At 37.8% G+C, this 18,164-nt stretch overlaps 4 protein-coding genes across 13 annotated transcripts in view; 3 read left to right on the top strand and 1 right to left on the bottom strand.

Annotated features, from left to right (window-relative positions):
* Window positions 1-3,084, top strand: part of LOC111438734 (protein CWC15 homolog) — an 18,357-nt gene extending 15,273 nt beyond the window's left edge. For all 4 annotated transcript variants that reach the window (XM_023076587.1, XM_023076585.1, XM_023076586.1 and 1 more), the window contains exons 3-8: window positions 1,625-1,728; window positions 1,868-1,909; window positions 1,995-2,082; window positions 2,241-2,340; window positions 2,550-2,653; window positions 2,757-3,084. In XM_023076587.1, coding sequence (XP_022932355.1) covers window positions 1,625-1,728; window positions 1,868-1,909; window positions 1,995-2,082; window positions 2,241-2,340; window positions 2,550-2,653; window positions 2,757-2,880 — 562 coding nt within the window. In that variant the 3' untranslated portion in view covers window positions 2,881-3,084. The remainder of the gene's footprint in view (window positions 1-1,624; window positions 1,729-1,867; window positions 1,910-1,994; window positions 2,083-2,240; window positions 2,341-2,549; window positions 2,654-2,756) is intronic.
* Window positions 3,006-6,714, bottom strand: LOC111438732 (ABC transporter G family member 26). Of its 2 annotated transcripts, XM_023076583.1 has the most exons (10): window positions 6,574-6,713; window positions 5,846-5,872; window positions 5,429-5,721; window positions 5,193-5,348; window positions 4,932-5,115; window positions 4,587-4,865; window positions 4,225-4,506; window positions 3,845-4,129; window positions 3,644-3,751; window positions 3,006-3,381 (listed from the first exon to the last, which is right to left on the bottom strand). In XM_023076583.1, exons 1-10 carry the CDS (start codon window positions 6,667-6,669, stop codon window positions 3,112-3,114), a joined length of 1,980 nt encoding a protein of 659 aa, XP_022932351.1. In that variant the 5' UTR covers window positions 6,670-6,713; the 3' UTR covers window positions 3,006-3,111. The 2 variants fall into 2 exon arrangements, with proteins under 2 accessions (XP_022932351.1, XP_022932350.1); XM_023076582.1 differs by lacking the exon at window positions 5,846-5,872 and having other exon boundaries at window positions 6,574-6,714.
* Window positions 6,715-7,848: 1,134 nt separating this feature from the next.
* Window positions 7,849-11,683, top strand: LOC111438763 (coiled-coil domain-containing protein 22). Of its 4 annotated transcripts, none has more exons than XM_023076633.1 (6): window positions 7,849-8,192; window positions 8,584-9,021; window positions 9,196-9,392; window positions 9,540-9,686; window positions 10,834-11,058; window positions 11,258-11,683. In XM_023076633.1, exons 1-6 carry the CDS (start codon window positions 7,929-7,931, stop codon window positions 11,517-11,519), a joined length of 1,533 nt encoding a protein of 510 aa, XP_022932401.1. In that variant the 5' UTR covers window positions 7,849-7,928; the 3' UTR covers window positions 11,520-11,683. The 4 variants fall into 4 exon arrangements, with proteins under 4 accessions (XP_022932401.1, XP_022932402.1, XP_022932404.1 ...); XM_023076634.1 differs by having other exon boundaries at window positions 8,101-8,436; window positions 8,472-9,021; XM_023076636.1 differs by having other exon boundaries at window positions 8,105-8,192; window positions 8,555-9,021.
* Window positions 11,684-12,657: 974 nt separating this feature from the next.
* Window positions 12,658-16,905, top strand: LOC111438759 (nucleotide-sugar uncharacterized transporter 2). 3 transcript variants are annotated; one of them, XM_023076627.1, is made up of 7 exons: window positions 12,658-12,943; window positions 14,086-14,264; window positions 14,347-14,555; window positions 14,679-14,772; window positions 14,853-15,019; window positions 15,094-15,264; window positions 16,410-16,905. In XM_023076627.1, the coding sequence occupies exons 1-7, from the start codon at window positions 12,865-12,867 to the stop codon at window positions 16,531-16,533; spliced, it is 1,023 nt and encodes a 340-aa protein (XP_022932395.1). In that variant the 5' UTR covers window positions 12,658-12,864; the 3' UTR covers window positions 16,534-16,905. The 3 variants fall into 3 exon arrangements, with proteins under 3 accessions (XP_022932395.1, XP_022932393.1, XP_022932394.1); XM_023076625.1 differs by having other exon boundaries at window positions 12,661-12,943; window positions 16,433-16,905; XM_023076626.1 differs by having other exon boundaries at window positions 12,662-12,943; window positions 14,113-14,264; window positions 16,433-16,905.
* Window positions 16,906-18,164: the final 1,259 nt, after the last annotated feature.

Raw genomic sequence — 18,164 nt, 5'->3', positions numbered from 1 at the left:
TTTTTTTTTTTTTTGTTTTTTTTTTTTTTTTTTTTTTCGATGATGTATTCTCGAAGTACTTGCCTAATCTGCTGTGTGGTTTTTCTAGTACCTTATTAATTTTTGTTGTTTTTTTCTTTAGTTTTTGATTCGATGGATTGAGTTTATTTCCATTTAAACCTTATTTTCGATATACTGGATGAAGTTCTTTGGGTTGTTTATATCTGCCTGGCGATTTTTGGTACAAAGTGTTTTTAGATTTGTGGCAGCTTCCTTGTTTGGTCTGCAGAAGGCATTAGGAGCAGCTGGGTGGTCATTTTTGTCTGGTTTCTCTAGTTGAACATTTTCTTTGGTTTTTTGGGATCTTTATTATGGGATAGTTTTGATTTTGGTTAGTCTTATTGTTTGTGGAAGCTAATTTGTAATTCTTTCTTGGCGGTTGCTGTTTTGGCCTTTTTTCTTGGTCGGTTGTTTTGGTTGGTCGATGTTTTTTTCTTCTTCCCCTGTTTCCTTTAACTTTTTGTATCTTTTCATTTATGAATAAGAAGTTGTTTCTTGTTAAAAAAAAAAGTTTAGTTTTGAAGATAGTAGATATTTTACAATTGCATTGGCAATAAAGATAGAACCTGTGATTTGCGTGCCTGTTATAAAGACAAAGTGATTAGAGGATATGGTGTTAGGTAGCACTTGCTTGAGGCTTTCACTTGGAAGATAAGTCTCAAGAGTTTTGAAGACTAAGAGTAATGAATCCATTTTGAAGATAAGTCTCAGGAGCAACTTAAAAAAATCAGGTTTAAGGATATTCACACTCTTTCTGAGTTCATTGAAAAACAGAAGAAATCAGATTTGAAGATGTTCCAACTCTTTCAAAAGGATTCCGTTGTAAACCACCTACCTAAGGCTTTAATTGTTGCACAAAAAGTTTCATGCCTCTGATTTTCTCCACGTCAAAGGTTCTTGAGGAGCATGAAGCAATTAAGGTTCTAGAGAATCTATTTGGGAGATTTTCCTTTGGATAAACATTGAGAAAGGAAAGCCGACCTTCCTTTTCTAGTAGTGAGTTAAATATAAGATTCTTGCATCTCATCTAGTAAGTTCTGAACTTATATGAGAGCAGGCCATGTGGAAGTACGAGGAATATTTTATCTCATAAAAAAGCCACAAGTTCTTCCATATGTTTTTTTTATTCGATAGTATGTCTTCTTGGAGAGTCAGATCGTGAAGGCTAGTTTTTACTGACTTTCTATTGGCAAATTTTGATAAGGCGAGAGTTTTACTCTCCTCTGAAGTATTCAACAACCCAATTTACTTGATATTCTTCAGCTTGGGAGTTTTACTCTCTTTCTGCTCTATACATTTATCATTAGGGGCCTATTTAAAAATTCAATGAACCACCCTCCACAAACATTATGAACGGGTTTTAAGTCTACGTATAGGAGAAGAGAGTGGCATCAACAAGTTCCCAATCGGCACTTTAACCTAGTATTACAAATTAGCCATATCTGCCCTGTTCGTCTGAGCTTCCATTATATATTTGTTATTGGCACCCATTTTGCTTTGTTTTATGTTTCCTCCGATACATTGCTGTTACTTTTTTTCCAAGATTTTTATGTCTCTAATTACTTGTCATTAATGATGCTTGTAGAAAGGAAGGTCAAGATACCCATGATGAATTGCAGAGGAGGAATCTCAGGGACGAGTTGGAAGATCGTGAAAGGAGGCATTTTTCATCAAAGAATAAGTCATATGGTAAAGACATCCATTCTTAAGAAAAATGTTTTTGTTTTGTTTTTTTTTCCTTTCATATCAGTCAAACATCATTTTTTCGGTTTTGTTGTCTGACCGTGTTTTCAATGAGTCTGTCATGTTTCCTTTATTTAATTTGCAGATGATAGAGAACATAGAAAAGGAAGCCAACTTCTGTTAGAAGGTGAATTCATCAGCTCCTGTATGCTTTCATTTAATAACACATTGAGTAATTATTTGCTTCACCAGTTTTTATTTATGATTATTAGGTGGAAAGAGAGATATCGAAGATCGGATTATTCCACGAAGTTTAGATGCTGACGATTCTGATGTGGATGTCAAAAGTGACAGTGAGAGGTAAGTTAGTTGGCTTTCCGTTAAACGTATTAGTTGCCTAGCCTTTTCTCTTCGCACTTGTCAATTACTCAGGCTTTTTATGATTCGAACCTTGGTCCAAGACCTGGTAATCTAGTTTGTTTTGGGGTTCAGTATTGAAATATCTGTTTTTATGTTAGTGATGACGACGACGAAGACAATGATGAGGATGATACTGAAGCGCTTTTGGCTGAGCTGGAACAAATAAAGAAGGAAAGAGCAGAGGAAAAGCTTCGAAAGGTGAGCCTTTTGTCCATCCATATAGCTTCATGATGTGAAGTTGTGCTTTTGCAGTACCTTTATTTTTCTCCAAGATTTTAGAAGAATGCACCATGGGTTGAGTGATTACTAACTGGGATCGTTCGAATGGTGTCGGTCAAATCTAAGATAAATGAACCGAGTTTGAATTTTGCTTCCTAAGTAACTTTAATCTGCATTATGATGTATAGGAAAGACAAGAGCGGGAGGAAGAGCTTAAAGTCAAAGAAGCGGAGTTACTCAGAGGAAATCCGCTGCTTAATGAGCAGCCTGCCTCTTTTAGTGTCAAAAGAAGGTTAGTTGGCCTGATTGAGCCATTTTCCATTACTAGTTTATTTGGTGCATCTAACGTGAAATTCCACTCTGATGATTGAACTTCCTTGTAACTTTTGGGACAGATGGGATGATGATGTTGTGTTCAAGAATCAGGCCCGTGGTGAAACAAAGACTCCCAAGCGCTTTATAAACGACACCATTAGGAATGACTTCCACCGAAAATTCTTGCAGAAGTACATGAAGTAACATGGTTATCAAAATCTAAGACCAAGTAAATCTAGAGTGAGGTGAGCCCTACAACTGTGTACGTATCATAACACGTTGAAAATACTCGACATTTGTTTTATCTGCATATCATAGCAACTTAAACATGCATCGAATGATCTAGTCTGTGTTCTCAATTGGACGAATGAGTATTAAAATGGTTTCATAAGAACCTGTCTTACCTCATATTTTACATGGAAATAATGCTTTTGTTCAAATATTAGATTGGCTGATTCTTTTATATAAGCAGAAGTAGGCACATAATCTGTAGGCGAGGATCATTACTAGTAGAATCCAAACTTCTTGTAAGCCACCGTTGAGGCTGACCGTGTCGAAGGACGCAGAAGACTGCAAAGTCTTGCAGCCTTGTGTGCTTTGACACTCATATAACTGGTCTCCTGAGTACTGCACTTTCAGTAGTAGTCTAAACCCATAATACATGAATGATAGGTATTTCATCCACCGCATGAACTTTGGTATATGCTGCAACAAACCCAGCCATAAAGTATAAAAGCTTACATAATCTGTGAGCTTTTTTCTGGGTTCTTAATAGGGTTTTCAACTTCCGTTCTCGCATGAATCCACATCAACATTTTACTGATATTTTCATCGATATTATCGTTCTCGAGAGAACAAAGTTGTGTTTAGAGGAACAACTTGTTTAAGAAGTTCATTTACAATCTAGATTGATTGGTTAAATTTTATTATTTTTCATGCTTGACATGGAAAAGAAGGGATTAGATACCTGTACATAGTAGCCTCCTGTTAAAAGAAATAACATGAGTATCAAGGAGGCAACCATCCCAGCCCTTCTGATACTCAAAACTGCAGCTCCAAACAGTTCTCCTGCCCCCTGATCACATAAAAGGAAGATGTTAAGTCTATCTAATCTCCCCTGTTCACAAATCATTCATGAACAAGACAATGTTGTAATAGTTTCAAACACCTGGCTTGTCACAGCTACCAATAGTATTGCAAACAATGTTAGCAAGAAACATGAAACTGTTCTCTTGAAATCAACCATGAAGTATAGAATGAGCATGAACAGTGTTGGATAGAGCACATGTGCAATCATGTCACAGAGCGTGCTGCTCACGTAGTACACGCTTAGTCGATACATATCTGCTTTCTGTTCTTTCACTAGATAGAGCTTTTCAAATGGGAACACATACACCGCTCCAAAGATTGATGAAGATGTCCAAAATATGCAAATGTAGAACAATAAGCCAATCTGAAAACAAGTTCAAAGTTGTACGATTAAGCTTTTGGATTTAGTGGTAGTTTACTGATATTGTGTTGAATGGTGTAAAAAACCGAAACAACGACCTGATCTCGCAACTGAGGTTCAGTGTCGATCTTGGATTTCCACCAAAGAAGTCCTAACAACAGTGCAACTCCAACAGCTTGAAGTAGCCTTAGCTTATCAAAGTAATCCTTACTCCTTTCTTTGAATGTTCTCTTTGCAACAATCCTAAATTGCTCCCACCAGCTTATTGTCCAATCCTTCCCAACTTGTACAGCTTGTTGTAGATGTTCTGGTGCCTTTGCAGCTTCATTCTTTGTTCTTTCTTGAACCTCCAACTGAGTTTTGTACTTGACTTGCAGATACTATTCACACATATCAAGAAAAATGGATGAAAAAACAAATCCTTTGGAAGTAATATGACAATATCTAAAGAGATACCCACCTTGATAATTGATTTGCCTGTGTCGAGCGAGCCTTGAGATGCCGATAGATCGTCGGGAAGACTTATATCGCCGACTTGTCCCGTTGCTAGATCAAGCAAGAACTCTGCAGGGTTCATGGAAATTTGTGGTGTAAATCTCAAAGATGAGAAGTATTCCATTGATTCTATAGCTTTCCCATAGTATACAGGATATCCTTCTGATATCAGCAAGAGTTTGTCAAACATGTGAAACATTCTGCTTGATGGCTGGTGTATGGTAGTGATTATTGTCCGTCCGGCCTGTGGAGTTTCATGTTTAATCTCAAGATATAACCATATTTGTACTTCAAAATTTCCTAATGGTACCTTGGCAAGTCCTTTGAGAACAAGAAGAAGCTTATTTGCCGAGTTCGAGTCAAGGCCAGAAGTCGGTTCGTCGAGTAATAAAAGTGAAGGATCGATAAGAACTTCATAGCCTATGCTTGTTCTCTTTCTTTCTCCTCCTGATATTCCTTTACCAAAATTACCACCAATCTTTGTGTTGCGACATCTGCAAGAAAACCATCATTTAAAAGAGTTAAAATTGAAGAATGGAACCTCACTAGCTACCATAACACACACACACACCTTTCAAGTCCTAGCTCCTTCACTATCATGTTGACTCTCTCGTACTTTTGCTGTCGGTTCATACTGTTCGGTAGCCGAAGAAACGCAGAGACGAGTAAGGTTTCTTCGACTGTCAATTGTGGGAACAACACGTCGTCTTGAGTCACAAAGCCAATCCTGTTACCAAAGAGTGGCTAAGAGGTTAGGACTTAGAACAACATTAGGCACTTGTTTGCTTCATAAACAGAGAAAGTGACCTTCTTTTAAGGGCAGTAGTGTATGTAATGTCATTATATGTAATATTTCCTTTGACATTTTCAAGTAATCTTCCTCCAATCACTTTCAATAACGTTGTTTTTCCACTGCCTGAAGCGCCCATCAAAGCAAGTATTTCCCCTGGCCCAACCCTTCCTGTTATTCCCTTTAGGATCCTCTTGTAGCTGTCTTGCTCCATCCTGCCTTGTGAGCCAACCCTTGATATCACTGCCTTCAATGGATTGTTCTTGGTGGAGCCTTGCTTGTTCTTCACTTTGTATTCCACATCTTCAAACTGCAAGACACGTTTCAAGTTCATAAACCAAAATGAAAAAAAGTAGTAAGAGAGTTTAAGGTTATCGTTAGGATCGATATTGTTTACTCGAACTGTGAGAAATCCGTCTAGACGAAATCTTTACCTTGAGAAAAATCGGAACATCTTCAAACTGCAAGTCAAGATATATGAAACAATACGTTCGAAAGTTTATAGACCAAAATGAAGAAAGTAGTATGAAAGTTTAAGGTTATCGTCACAAGATCCTACAACAAAGAACGACATTGTTTACTCAGGCGGTGGGAAACTTGTCTAGATGAGATCTTTACTTTGAAAACAAAGAAAAATGGTATATCTTCAAACTGTAAGTGAAGATATATGAAACAAACACGTTCGAAAGTTCATAAACCAAAATGAAGAAAGTAGTATGAAAACTTAGGGTTATCGTCACGAGAACCTAAAGCAAAGAACGACATTGTTTATGAGAGGCCCGTCTAGACGAAATCTTTACCTTGAAAAAAAACGAAACATCTTTAAACTGCAAATGAAGATATATGAAACAACGCGTTGAAAAGTTCATAAACCAAAACGAAGAAAGTAGGACGAAAACTTAAGGTTATCATCACGAGATCATAAAACAAAGAACAACATTGTTTATGAGAAACCAGTCTAGACGAAATCTCTACCTTGAGTAAAATCAAAATACCTTCAAACGGCAAGTAAAGATATATGAAACAACAACAGGTTCGAAAGCTCATAAACTAAAACGAAGAAAGTAGCATGAAAACTTAAGGTTATCGTCACGAGATCCTAAAACAAAGAACGACATTATTTAGTCAAAGAGTGAGAAACCCGCGTAGACAAAATCTTTACCTTGAGAAAAATCGGAAGCGGAGAACTCCGATTGGTATCACAAGTCTCAATTTGAATGTTAACCTCAGAGCGGATGTTTTTGGATGTAATTTGCATGGGTGAGGGAATGTCCTGAATTTCATCCTCTCTCCTAATTTCCATGTTGTTTAGAGAGAGAAAGAGAGGGAGAGGATTAAGAAGAGAAGAGTGTTTTGGAATGTGAAATAAGTATGGAATTAATAATGGGAGAGGTTTTTCAACTGTATCAGACCCAAAACTTGCCTACACATCAATGGCAGGATGCTGCTTGGTGACCCACAGCCTTCCCATGCTTATATTTTACTACTGTTTTGCTTCTATTTTACACACATAAAGTGCCATCATATTCAGGATTTTTCTAACTCTCCATGCCAACCCTATGAACTTTCTCGATCTAAATTTCGAACTACTCGGTAACTATTTCACTTCGTATGTTACCTATGAGTTTAACAAATGATTTCAAAATTCGACCAAAGCTACGGAAATTAGAAAAAGTATTCCTAAAAAACTTGTTTGCTTCCGAAATTTAACTATGAATGCCAAGATTTCATATAGTTTACAGAGAACGCCTAAAACGAACATTTCATATATGAAGTTGTTGACAACGGGAGACATAAAAAAGAGTGTTTCACCTTGAATAGGAAAATGTTCGATCTAGATAAATATAATAGATGAACTTCGTTTTGGTTTATGACATACATGGATCAATTACTCGTTAGGCTGACTTTATGAATGGTCTAACTATTTCTTATTTCTTTTCAAATTATTTATCACACTATATAAATTAAAATCTATTTTAATTTAAACCATTTTCAAATTTACTAAAATCTTGTTTAAAAAAAGTTTTTAACTCTTTTTTTTAACTTTTATTTATGACGGTCGAGATTGTTAATGTTATTTTTGAAATTTTATAGGTATTTTTTAAACATATACCATATTAGGTTGAATGACACTAACATATATGGGTCACGATGTATTTATAGATGTGTGTAATGAAGATTACATTGTAACAAACATGAAATCATAGATTTGGTAACAAAATCAAGAAATTACAGAAGATTTTTCTTGATTCATGGTAATAAACAAGTAAGATTATCTCACTAATACGATCTATTCCACGTACTCATTTGAACATTTTTAAAAAATTGGATGGTATTAGTGGAACGGATATATTTTTAAATTTTTTAATTAATTTAACCTATTGGGTAATTGTTTAGAATTTTTATTATTATTATTAATTTAGCCTCCAAAATTATTTGGTTCTTGTGTAACGAATCCATTTTCCCCGTCAGAAGTCTGAAGCGAAAAGGAAAACCGTAGAAATACGAACAGCGGCAATGGAGGAATCTCAGGAAATCCTACTGAATTCCCTCCAAAAATCGGGTGTTTCAGTCCCTCCAGATGTTTCCTCGATTCGGAACTTAACTCCTCCGCTCTTGTTCTCGATCTGTGCTCAAGTTTTGAATCGAATACATGGCCAAACTCAAATCCCCTACGCCACTTCTCTGCCGGACTCCGTCGCCGATCAGTTCAAGATATGTACTGAAATCGCTTCCGCTATTAAGGATCTGGGTTACATAGGAGATATGAGCTTCCACAAGGTATGTCCCCTTTTCTGTCTGCTTGAATTTCGGAAAATTTTGGGCGATTGCGAGAAATCTGTTTGCTTTTATACGAATATACTGATTCTGTTGTTGTTTCTATTTGGTTCATTTATGAATTTACTCGATTTTTGTAGACATGCATTGTGATCGTTCTGTTTCTATTAATGGTGATCAAAGTATACCCTAAAGTTTATGAGTACTGGAAACTTTTCAATGTCTAGGAACTAAATAGGATGTGTTCAAAAGGAGAGTCACAAATTTATAATCTGACGTTTGTATTTCTTTTGATCACTTAACTTCTTGGACATTAGCAAAAGCTAAGGCATTTGTTTTGGATATCCATTTGCTGTTGTACTTAGAAACAGACTACATGTGTTGCTTACAACAGTTCTTGTATCCATCTGAAGAGGACTTGTATAAGTTGATAAGATTCTTGGTGGAGAGACTTCCTGAAGTTTCTGATGGAAAAACCAAGGTTTTGGAAGATGTTGATGGTAGAAAAGAAACGAAAACTGACACTCTCAAATGCCACTATGTGTCGGGCCAATCAGACGATATCGACACTGATGATTCCGTTTTTACCCATCAGAAGGTCGAGAACAAACTTTCCGATCTTAATATTATTGCTGAAGAGACAAAATCTTCAGACTCCATTGTCGGTCGATTCTCTGATTCCGGTGAAGCAGCTATGGTTGATAACCTTGTTAATGCTCCCAAAGATCAGTCTGAGGTTTCAGGAAACGAATCAGTTGCAGTGCAGGGGAATAATGGACAAGTATCAATTTCCAGACATGAAGTTAGTTCTTACATTCAAAAGAATGATGAAGTAAGTTCTTCTTATGGCTTCTAACTTCAAACAATTATTAAAATCTGTTGTGTATAAGAGAAAAGAATGAAATGGTCAGCCCCTTGGGAAAAGGTTATTTGATTAGATGATATAAAGAATATTGTATATCTTCTATTCTTGTTTTAAATGAGAATTGAGGCTGAGAAATTTCAGGATCAAGAGATCAGACCATTGGAAGAGGTCAGTACAAAGGCTTCTGAATTAGAGCATCTTCATGTCGAGTTAGAAAGGTTGAAGGCAGCGACCGGAATTGTATTTGATGATAATCGTTTGATTGAAGTTCATCTTCAGGAACTGGAGGAGCAAATCAGTTCTAGAAAGCTGAATCTTCTTGCAGCGAAGTCGGGGTGGTGGGTCATCGTTTTAGTTTGATATCTGGATTAATTTTTATACTGCTTCTTCATTTTGAACTTAAAAACCCAAATTCAAAGAGTAGTCAAGTCCTAATACAAAGATATAGATCTCGTTTACTTTTTCTTTATCATTGAACTCTACAGGGCTGCAGAGAAGGAGCTTTTAGAAAATAAAAGGCGAAATCTTCAAGAATCACTATGTGCAAGTAATCCGAAGGCTCAAGAAAAGCTGCAAAAATTGAGAGAGTTTGAATTGGAAAAGCAGCTCATCGAGTCAGAAATCAGTAGGCGGTATGCTACTTCTCTGAATAGGAAGTGAATATGAATCCTTACTGAAATCTCTGAAATATTCTCAGTATATCTTAGTTATATTTTTCAAAATGAAACTATTGTCACAGGAAACTGATGCATTAGATGCGAAGTAATTTAGAGATACCCTCCATAGTCTTAGGTTTAGAATGAATTTTGGATTACTTTTGTAGGGTGAAAAATGCTTTCAGCTCATCAAAATCACTTTCCAAAATTTTGTAAAATTTTGTTGAACACAACTCGGTGTGAGAATCATTCGCACTCTTTATTAACACCAATTGAGAAGAGATTAGAAGACACTCTATAGAAACTACTTCCACTATGTGCTTTGAATTTCTTTTGATGAAGACGTTGGTAGGGTGGAGGAGTATTTATAGTAGAGAGTAGACAATTTATTCCTAAAATATCTAAAAATTTATTCCTAAAATTTATTCCGCAGCATTAGTTCTCATTCGCTGCACCATGTTGAGCTGACAGCGAAAGCTCTCATGTTTGCCAGTATTCAGTCCTTTTGTAAACAAGTCTTGCCCACTATTTTGTTACACGAACATAAGTGCTCTTAAAAATTGTAATAGTCCTTGAAAGCACTTAGTATCTCAAAGTACTTAATTGGTTTCTGTTCCAAAACTGCATACAGAAGAAGTTTTCCAATTAAACTTTTTTATAAAAAATCATCCGGAACTTACTATCAATTATCAATACCTTGGTTACATCTTAATCATTTGTGGTTTCTTGAGAAAGCTAGGTTTTGAAAAATCATTATCAACCTGTCTTTATATAAAGTGATAGCATAATTAGATCTTTTCCTTTTGGGGTGGGTGGGTTTGTCATATTAAATTTGATGTTACTGTATCAAAGAGTAATCTGTACTTTTGTGGAGAGTTTATGGGGATCTATTGCGTGTTATGTTAGCATTTATACTCAAAAGTCACTTCCCTGTTTCTCTTGTAGTCTTGACACCTTTCATCATTTTACTTTTTGGGTGGGTTGGGCAACTCGAAGAAAATTTCCTAAACATGATATGCAACACAAAAATTTATACAGTGGGGCGTCCTGTTGGCTTGTTATTATCTCTTGCTTGTGTCATACGATATTGATTTTTCCTCAAATATTGTTACACATTCTTCAGGGAGGAAGAAAATTATAATCTCTCAACAGAGCTTAAGAAGCAGCCAAAACAGGCATCGAGACGATCCTACATCGATAGGGTGAAAGAGATCACAAAAAATAGTCGGAAACAAGATACTGACATCGACCGAATCCTTAAAGAAACTAGAGAGCTTCAGCTAGAAAGTAACAATATTCAAGAACGCCTCCATAGAACCTACGCAATTGTGGATGAGCTAGTTCTCAGGTATGCACCATCGAACAAGTGAGAACTGAAACAGAACTATTACATCATTGCTTTAAGTGGCCTTAATTAGTTGTTTGACAATGATGTAGTAATAACGACCCGTTTCTCGTCCCTTATTTATGTTTCATACTCGACCGAAAAAAATCCACCTTTTATCATGCTTAGAAAACTAGCTGAAACTAATTCATATCCTGTGTAGGGAAGCAAAAAAAGAAGGCATAGGCAAGAAAGCACACAAACTTCTGACTAGTATCCATGAGAATTTCGGAGAGATCTCGAACAAAATCCTGTCTACGGATAGATTAAGAAGAGAAACTGCAGAATACGAGAAGAAGATAGCGGCCTCGGCATCTCGAAGTTTAGATTTTAACAAACTACAAGCTGATCTGGATGCTATCAGGAGGGAAAATAGTTGCCTAGAGCAAAATCTCTGCCATAAAAAACCCATTGACCAAATGTAGAATGTTTTCTGGATTTCTTTTGTTTAGTGTAAATCAATCATGCTTATTGCAACAATTACATTCTAGTGCAAAGGAGAAACAATTCAGATCAAATGACATCATCTGCTATTACTTAAATGGGTTCTTTTCATTAATTAGTTGGATTGTGATGCCTTATGCAACAAGCTTCTGTCTTTTGGCCATTAATTGTGGATTCAGTTGTGTATTGAAATAGAAGATTCATCATCATTCTTAAGGTTGGGTGTTCCTTGCTTTTCAAGTTACTTACCCAATTGGAACTTTGGTGGTTAAGCAGTCCTATGTCTCAGCCCTTAACATTTTGATACATCTCTTCTTCTTCCACCAGAAGAATTCTTCAAGGAAGCCATTCTTAGAAAGAAAAAAAAAAAAACATACATATGTAACCGTCTAAGTCTACCACTAGTAGGTATTGTCTTCTTAGAGCCAAATACCGAGCGATGTGTCAGCGAGGAGGCTGAGCTCCGAAGGGGATGGACATGAGCCGGTGTGCTAGCAAGGACGCTGGGCCTCGAAAGTGGGTGGATTGGGGGGTCTCACATTGATTGGAGAAGGGAACAAGTGTCAGCAAGGATGCTGGGGGGAATTGTGAGACCTTACCTCGGTTGGGGAGGAGAACGAAACGTTTTTTATAAGGGTGTGGAAACCTCTAGTTAGTAGACGCGTTTAAAAAACCTTGAGAGAAAGCACGAAAGGGAATGTCCAAAGTGGACAATATCTACTAATAATGAGCTCGAGCTATTACATGAGTCTTTGTTAATATATGTAATAAATATATTGCATCGTCATTATTTTAATGTAATAAATATGAAGTAGGAAGACTTGAAGATTGACCGTCCATTCATATTAGGCAATATTAGGCAATGGGTTGCCATAATAACAATAGTTTTAGACATTAATGAGAAGCAAGTGGTTAGTGTGTTTAGGACATTGACCTTTTCTACCTTGCATAGAATTCATGAAACCTTAACTTCTCCGTAAACAGCCAGTGTCGGTTTCAGATTTTATGCCCACACATGGACGTCTCAAAACCTGCCATGTGGCATCTACCATAGGACCCCACCACCACAAATCCACATAATCAAAATCATCTTTAAAAACACACAACCAAATCAATGCATTCCTTTCTTGTTTGTTTTGATTGTTGGGTAAATTTCCCCAATCATCTTTGAACATTGTTTCCTTTAAGCTTCTCCCTTTCTTCCCCAATGATTTTCTCTCACCATTTCTCCCCATCTTCCATTACCAGAGATTATCATCGCCATTGTTGCTGCTCCATTTCTTCCTTCCCTTTGTGATTTCAATATAGATATCTATTTGGACAGAAATGGGGCTTCTTGATTCTTTGTTGGATAGAGATTCAAGAAAGTTTATCAAACGAAAAGACAGCGATGCAGGAGAAGCTGGTAGGTTTTTTCAATCCTGTTTGGTTTATTTTCTTTTCCATTCAAAGGATTCGTTTGATTCTCTGTTTATTTCTGTGATTTCTGGCATCTGGGGTTGTTTTTTTTTTTCCTGTTCTTGATCAATCGTTAAATTTTGGATCCCAGAGACAATTTGAAGATGTATATAAACCCAAATCATAGCTAGAGTGTGATAACCTGCATCGGTTGGGTTGGGGAGGACCAAACATTCTTTATAAAGGTGTAGAAACCTCTTCCTAGCATACGCGTTTTAAAAACTTTGAGGGAACTCAAAGAGGACAATGTATGCTAGCAGTGGGCTTTGACCGTTACCAATGGTATCAGAGCCAGACACTAGGCGATGTGCTAGCGAGGAGGCTGAGCCCCGAAGGGGGTGAACACGAGGCGGCGTGCCAGCAAAGACACTGGGTCCCAAAGGGAGGATGGGGGGTCCTGCATCGATGGGAGAAGGGAACGAATGCTAGCGAGGACGCTGGACGCTGAAAGGGGGTGGATTGTGAGATCCCACATCGGTTGGAGAGGACGAAACATTCTTTATAAGAGTGTGGAAACCTCTCTCTAGCGTAGGAAGCTCGAAAGTGAAAGCTCAAAGAGGACAATATCTGCTAGCGCTGTACTTTGGCTATTACAAATGGTATCAGAGCCAGACACCGAGCAATATGCTAGTAAGGAGGCTGAACCCCAAAGGGGGTGAACACGAGACGGTGTGCCAGCAAGGACGCTGGATCCCAAAGGGGTGGATTGGAGAGTCCCACGTCGATGGGAGAAGGAAACAAGTGCCAGCTATGACGCTAGACGCTGAAGGGGGGTGGATTTTGAGATCCCACATCGGTTGGGGAGAACGAAACATTCTTTCCACACTCTAGCAGACACGTTTTAAAAACCTTGAGAGGGAAATTCCGAAAGGAAAAGCCCAAAGAAGACAATATTCGCTAGTTTCTACATTGATGGGTTTGGATTTGAGGAATTCATGATGCTTATTGATTTTGTTTTTGTATCTTATTGTTGATATCTATTGAATTCTTCTAAGGTCCGCAGATTCTTATATTGAATGTACTAAAAATATGAGATTGTTGCCTGTTTCCTATTGATCATTGGTCTTGTTATCCATGTTTTATGTACAGAACCTCTCATATTCTATAAATCCGCAGGCCGAGCGCTCGAAGAAATTAGAGGTTCTCTCTATAATGAACTTCGAACTTCAGACGGGGCGAAACGCCAACAGCAACGATACTGCGGTCCGGTCGTGGCGATGACATTCAATTTCATGGTTGCTGTTGGAATCATAATGGCAAACAAATTAGTAAGCAATGTTACATATGATGAGCTGAAAGTGTTCATATGTTCTTTATGCTCATTTTCAGCTGTGTTTTGGTGTTTTGTAGGTTATGGGAAGAGTTGGATTTAACTTCCCAATATTCCTTACATTAATCCATTATACCGTTGCTTGGTTTCTACTAGCAATTTTCAAGGCACTTTCATTGCTTCCTGTTTCTCCTCCTAGCAAAACCACTCCCTTTTCTTCCATTTTCTCCTTAGGTGTTGTCATGGCTTTTGCTTCAGGTCTTGCCAATACCAGTCTCAAGCACAACAGGTATCCCGCTCGGTTTCCCTTTTCTTTTCCTTAACGCGCGTCGGTCGGGGAGGGGATAGGGTCGGAGACGGGGTCGGGGACGAGGGCGTTATCTTGTTATCTTACTTTGAATTATACGCGCAGTGTCGGATTCTATCAGATGGCTAAGATTGCAGTAACTCCCACAATTGTTTTCTCAGAGTTCATACTTTTCAAGAAGACCATTTCATTCAAAAAGGTTCCAAAACAATGACACTTCTACTTCCTTTGTTGTTAGTTATGATAATGTGTTTTCAGACACAGACATGTTTTGTGTAGGTTTTGGCTTTGTCTGTTGTCTCTGTTGGCGTGGCGATCGCGACGGTAACGGATTTAGAGTTCAACCTGTTCGGCGCTTTGGTTGCGATTTCTTGGATAATCCCGAGTGCTATAAACAAGATTTTGTGGTCGAATCTGCAGCAGCAAGCGAGTTGGACGGCGTTAGCGTAAGCTCTTGTTACTTTGCATGAATTTGATTTAACCATTGAGGAACCAATGCAGTAAACTTGTGGTGTGTTAGGTTGATGTGGAAAACTACTCCAATTACAATATTTTTCTTACTTGCTCTCATGCCTTGGCTGGATCCACCAGGAGTTCTGTCTTTTAGATGGGATCTCAGTAGTTCAACTGCTATTTTGATATCAGCTCTGCTTGGTTTTCTCTTGCAATGGTCTGGAGCTTTGGCACTAGGGTGAGACTAAACCCCTCATAACATTACTTTTTCCCTTGTCTTTTTCGTGTTGTTCTTTTCGTAGTGGTTGAACTCGATCGTTGCGTCTGTTTAGCTCTTGAACTCGTAAAAGTTGAAAAACCTGTTGATTCTGGTGGGATGTCATGTCAACTAGCTAGAAGGGTATCAGATCAGTCTGAGTGTGAGATCCCACATTAGTTGGAGAAGGGAACGAAGCATTACTTATGATGATGTGGAAACCTCTCTCTAGAGTGCTTGAACTCGATCGTTGCATCTGTTTAGCTCTTGAACTCGTAAAAGTTGAAAAACCTGTTGATTCTGGTGGGATGTCACATCAACTAGCTAGAAGGGCATCAGATCAGATCAGTCTAAGTGTGAGATCCCACATCAGTTGGAGAGGGAAACGAAGCATTCCTTACAAGGGTGTGGAAACTTCTCCGTAGAGCATCTGACATCATTATATCTGTTTAGCTCTTAACCTTGTAAAAGTTGAAAAACCTGTTGATTCTGGTGGGATGTCACATCAACTAGCTAGATGGGCATTGATAAGTTTGAGTGTGAGGTCCCACATCAGTTAGAGAGGGGAATGAAGCGTTCCTTATAAGGGTGTGGAAACTTCTTCGTAGAGCACTTGAACTCGATCGTTACGTCTGTTTAGCTCTTAAACTCGTAAAAGTTGAAAAACATGTTGATTCTGGTGGGATGTCACATCAACTAGAAGAACATGGATCAATCTTTAATTATGCGGTTGAGTGTGAGATCCCACATCAGTTGGAGAGGGGAACGAAGCATTCCTTATCAAGATGTGGAAACCTCTTCCTAGAGTGCTTGAACTCGATCGTTACGTCTATCTAGCTCTTAAACTCGTAAGAGTTGAAAAACCTGTTGATTCTAGAGAAGTCAGTCTTTAATCACAAGGAATGTAGTTGAGTGTGAGATCCTACATCGGTTGGAGAGGGGAATGAAACATTATTTATAAGGGTGTAAAAACCTCTCCCTAGTAGATGTGTTTTAAAACTTTTAGAGGAAGCCCGGAAGGGAAAACCCAAAGAGGATAATATCTACTAGCGGTGAACTTGAGCTGTTACATTGAGTTTGTGTTAATCTTTTGAGTTTGGATGCGCCTCTTCTTACTTCAATAGCAGTGTTGTTGTTCAAATTTGTGCAGTGCAACCTCTGCAACATCTCATGTTGTTCTGGGACAGTTCAAGACTTGTGTGCTTCTGCTGGGAAGTTATTTTGTTTTCAGGTCGGATCCCGGGTTCGTGAGCATTTGTGGGGCGATCACAGCTCTCGGCGGAATGTCTGCTTACACATCCCTTAATCTGCAGCAACAACACGACAACAAGCAACTTCCAAAGCATAACTTGCCGATGCCAATGCCGATGCCGATGCCGATGCCCGAGAACAGCAGCGTTGTAGAAGATGCTGCAAAGTTGGATGTACAAAGTTCTGATGTTGCTGTGTAGAGATTGAATGAATCACTTGAACTAGCTCGAGTTCTACAAGTTTTTGAATTTTTTTTGGGTTAGTTTGATGGTAGATTCATCTTTTGTTCTCAAATCAATCAACCAAGAGCCATGCAAATATCTTTCTTGTAATACTCATACAATTTTACAGAGAGAGATCGCACGTTATTTTACTCGCCAAAGTTAAATTAATAATTAAAATCTCGTAAAACTCAAATATCAAACATTTACAAGTTACAGTGTAGGGTTGGTTAAGGTTATAACCTATTAAGGTTGGTTGAAAAAAAGTGTAAACACGAGAATTGACCCAAATTTTAAAATTTCAAAAAATTCAACCCAACTAAAGCGGAAGGTTATATATATGGTTTCAGAGATAACTACCTATTATATATAAATATTTATTATATATTTATGTACCAGCTTTACTATAAGTAGTCGTTTACTATATATTACTATCTTTCACAATAAACTATAAAATATGCAGCAGATTTCATATCCCAACAATTCTCTACTCGAAGAGTGATCTAGTCAACCGATAATTTCTTTCCCAAACGATTATCAGAATCTTCACTGCATCATACTCCAAACACGTCTCCATCTTCCACTAATTTGCGAGTGAAATGGTATTGCCTTAAGTGGTTTATCTTTGAATGATAGACTGGGTTCCTCACCAATTATATGGCATTTTGACTATCTGTATAAACAATCTTCTCGTGCTGCTTCTTGCCCAATTTTTCTTGATAATCTGTCATTCATATCACCTACTTTCCAGCTTTAGCTATTGTGATGTACTCAGCCTAAATAAATGAAGGAGCAATACAATTCTGAAGTCTAGACATCCAACTCATCTCATCATCTATGGCTTGTTCCCTTTGGTTGTATCCTCCAACTGTAGGGCATCATCAAAGGGCTTTGGTTCCCCATCATCAATCAGCAACAGATATTGTAATGAAGGTACATACCTATTTGGTACTCTAGTAGCTCTGGATGATCTTTTCAACACATGCTCAGTTGTCACTTACTCCACCTTTGGTTCCTCAGCAACTGTCTCAGAAGTTTTTTTGAGTATCTGCTACAATATCACTCAGTGAATTGTTCTACATCAACCTCAACTCCCACTCGCTTCGTTGTCCCGAAACCATTCTTCTCGTTGTTCTTATACAAGACATTTAATCAAAAGTCACACCACAGTGTCTCAGGACTTTTTGGTTCTTGTCATTCTAACACTTATTCTCGAACATGTCAGAACTATAGCCTATGAGGTAGCACTTCACAAGCTCAACAAGCTTGTCACTCTTCTCTGGATCAACACGAACATACTCAGTACAACTAAAAGTTCTCAAGTGAGATTACTTGAGTTCTTTTCCTATCCATACTTCTTCTAGCAATTTGAACTCCAAGGGTACTGATGGCCCTCTATTGATCAAATAA

Source organism: Cucurbita moschata, unplaced genomic scaffold (assembly GCF_002738365.1).
Source record: "Cucurbita moschata cultivar Rifu unplaced genomic scaffold, Cmos_1.0 Cmo_Scf00082, whole genome shotgun sequence".
NCBI classification, from domain to species: domain Eukaryota; kingdom Viridiplantae; phylum Streptophyta; class Magnoliopsida; order Cucurbitales; family Cucurbitaceae; genus Cucurbita; species Cucurbita moschata.
The sequence above is the reverse complement of the archived record's forward strand: the minus strand, read 5'-3'. Positions and strand labels throughout refer to the sequence as shown.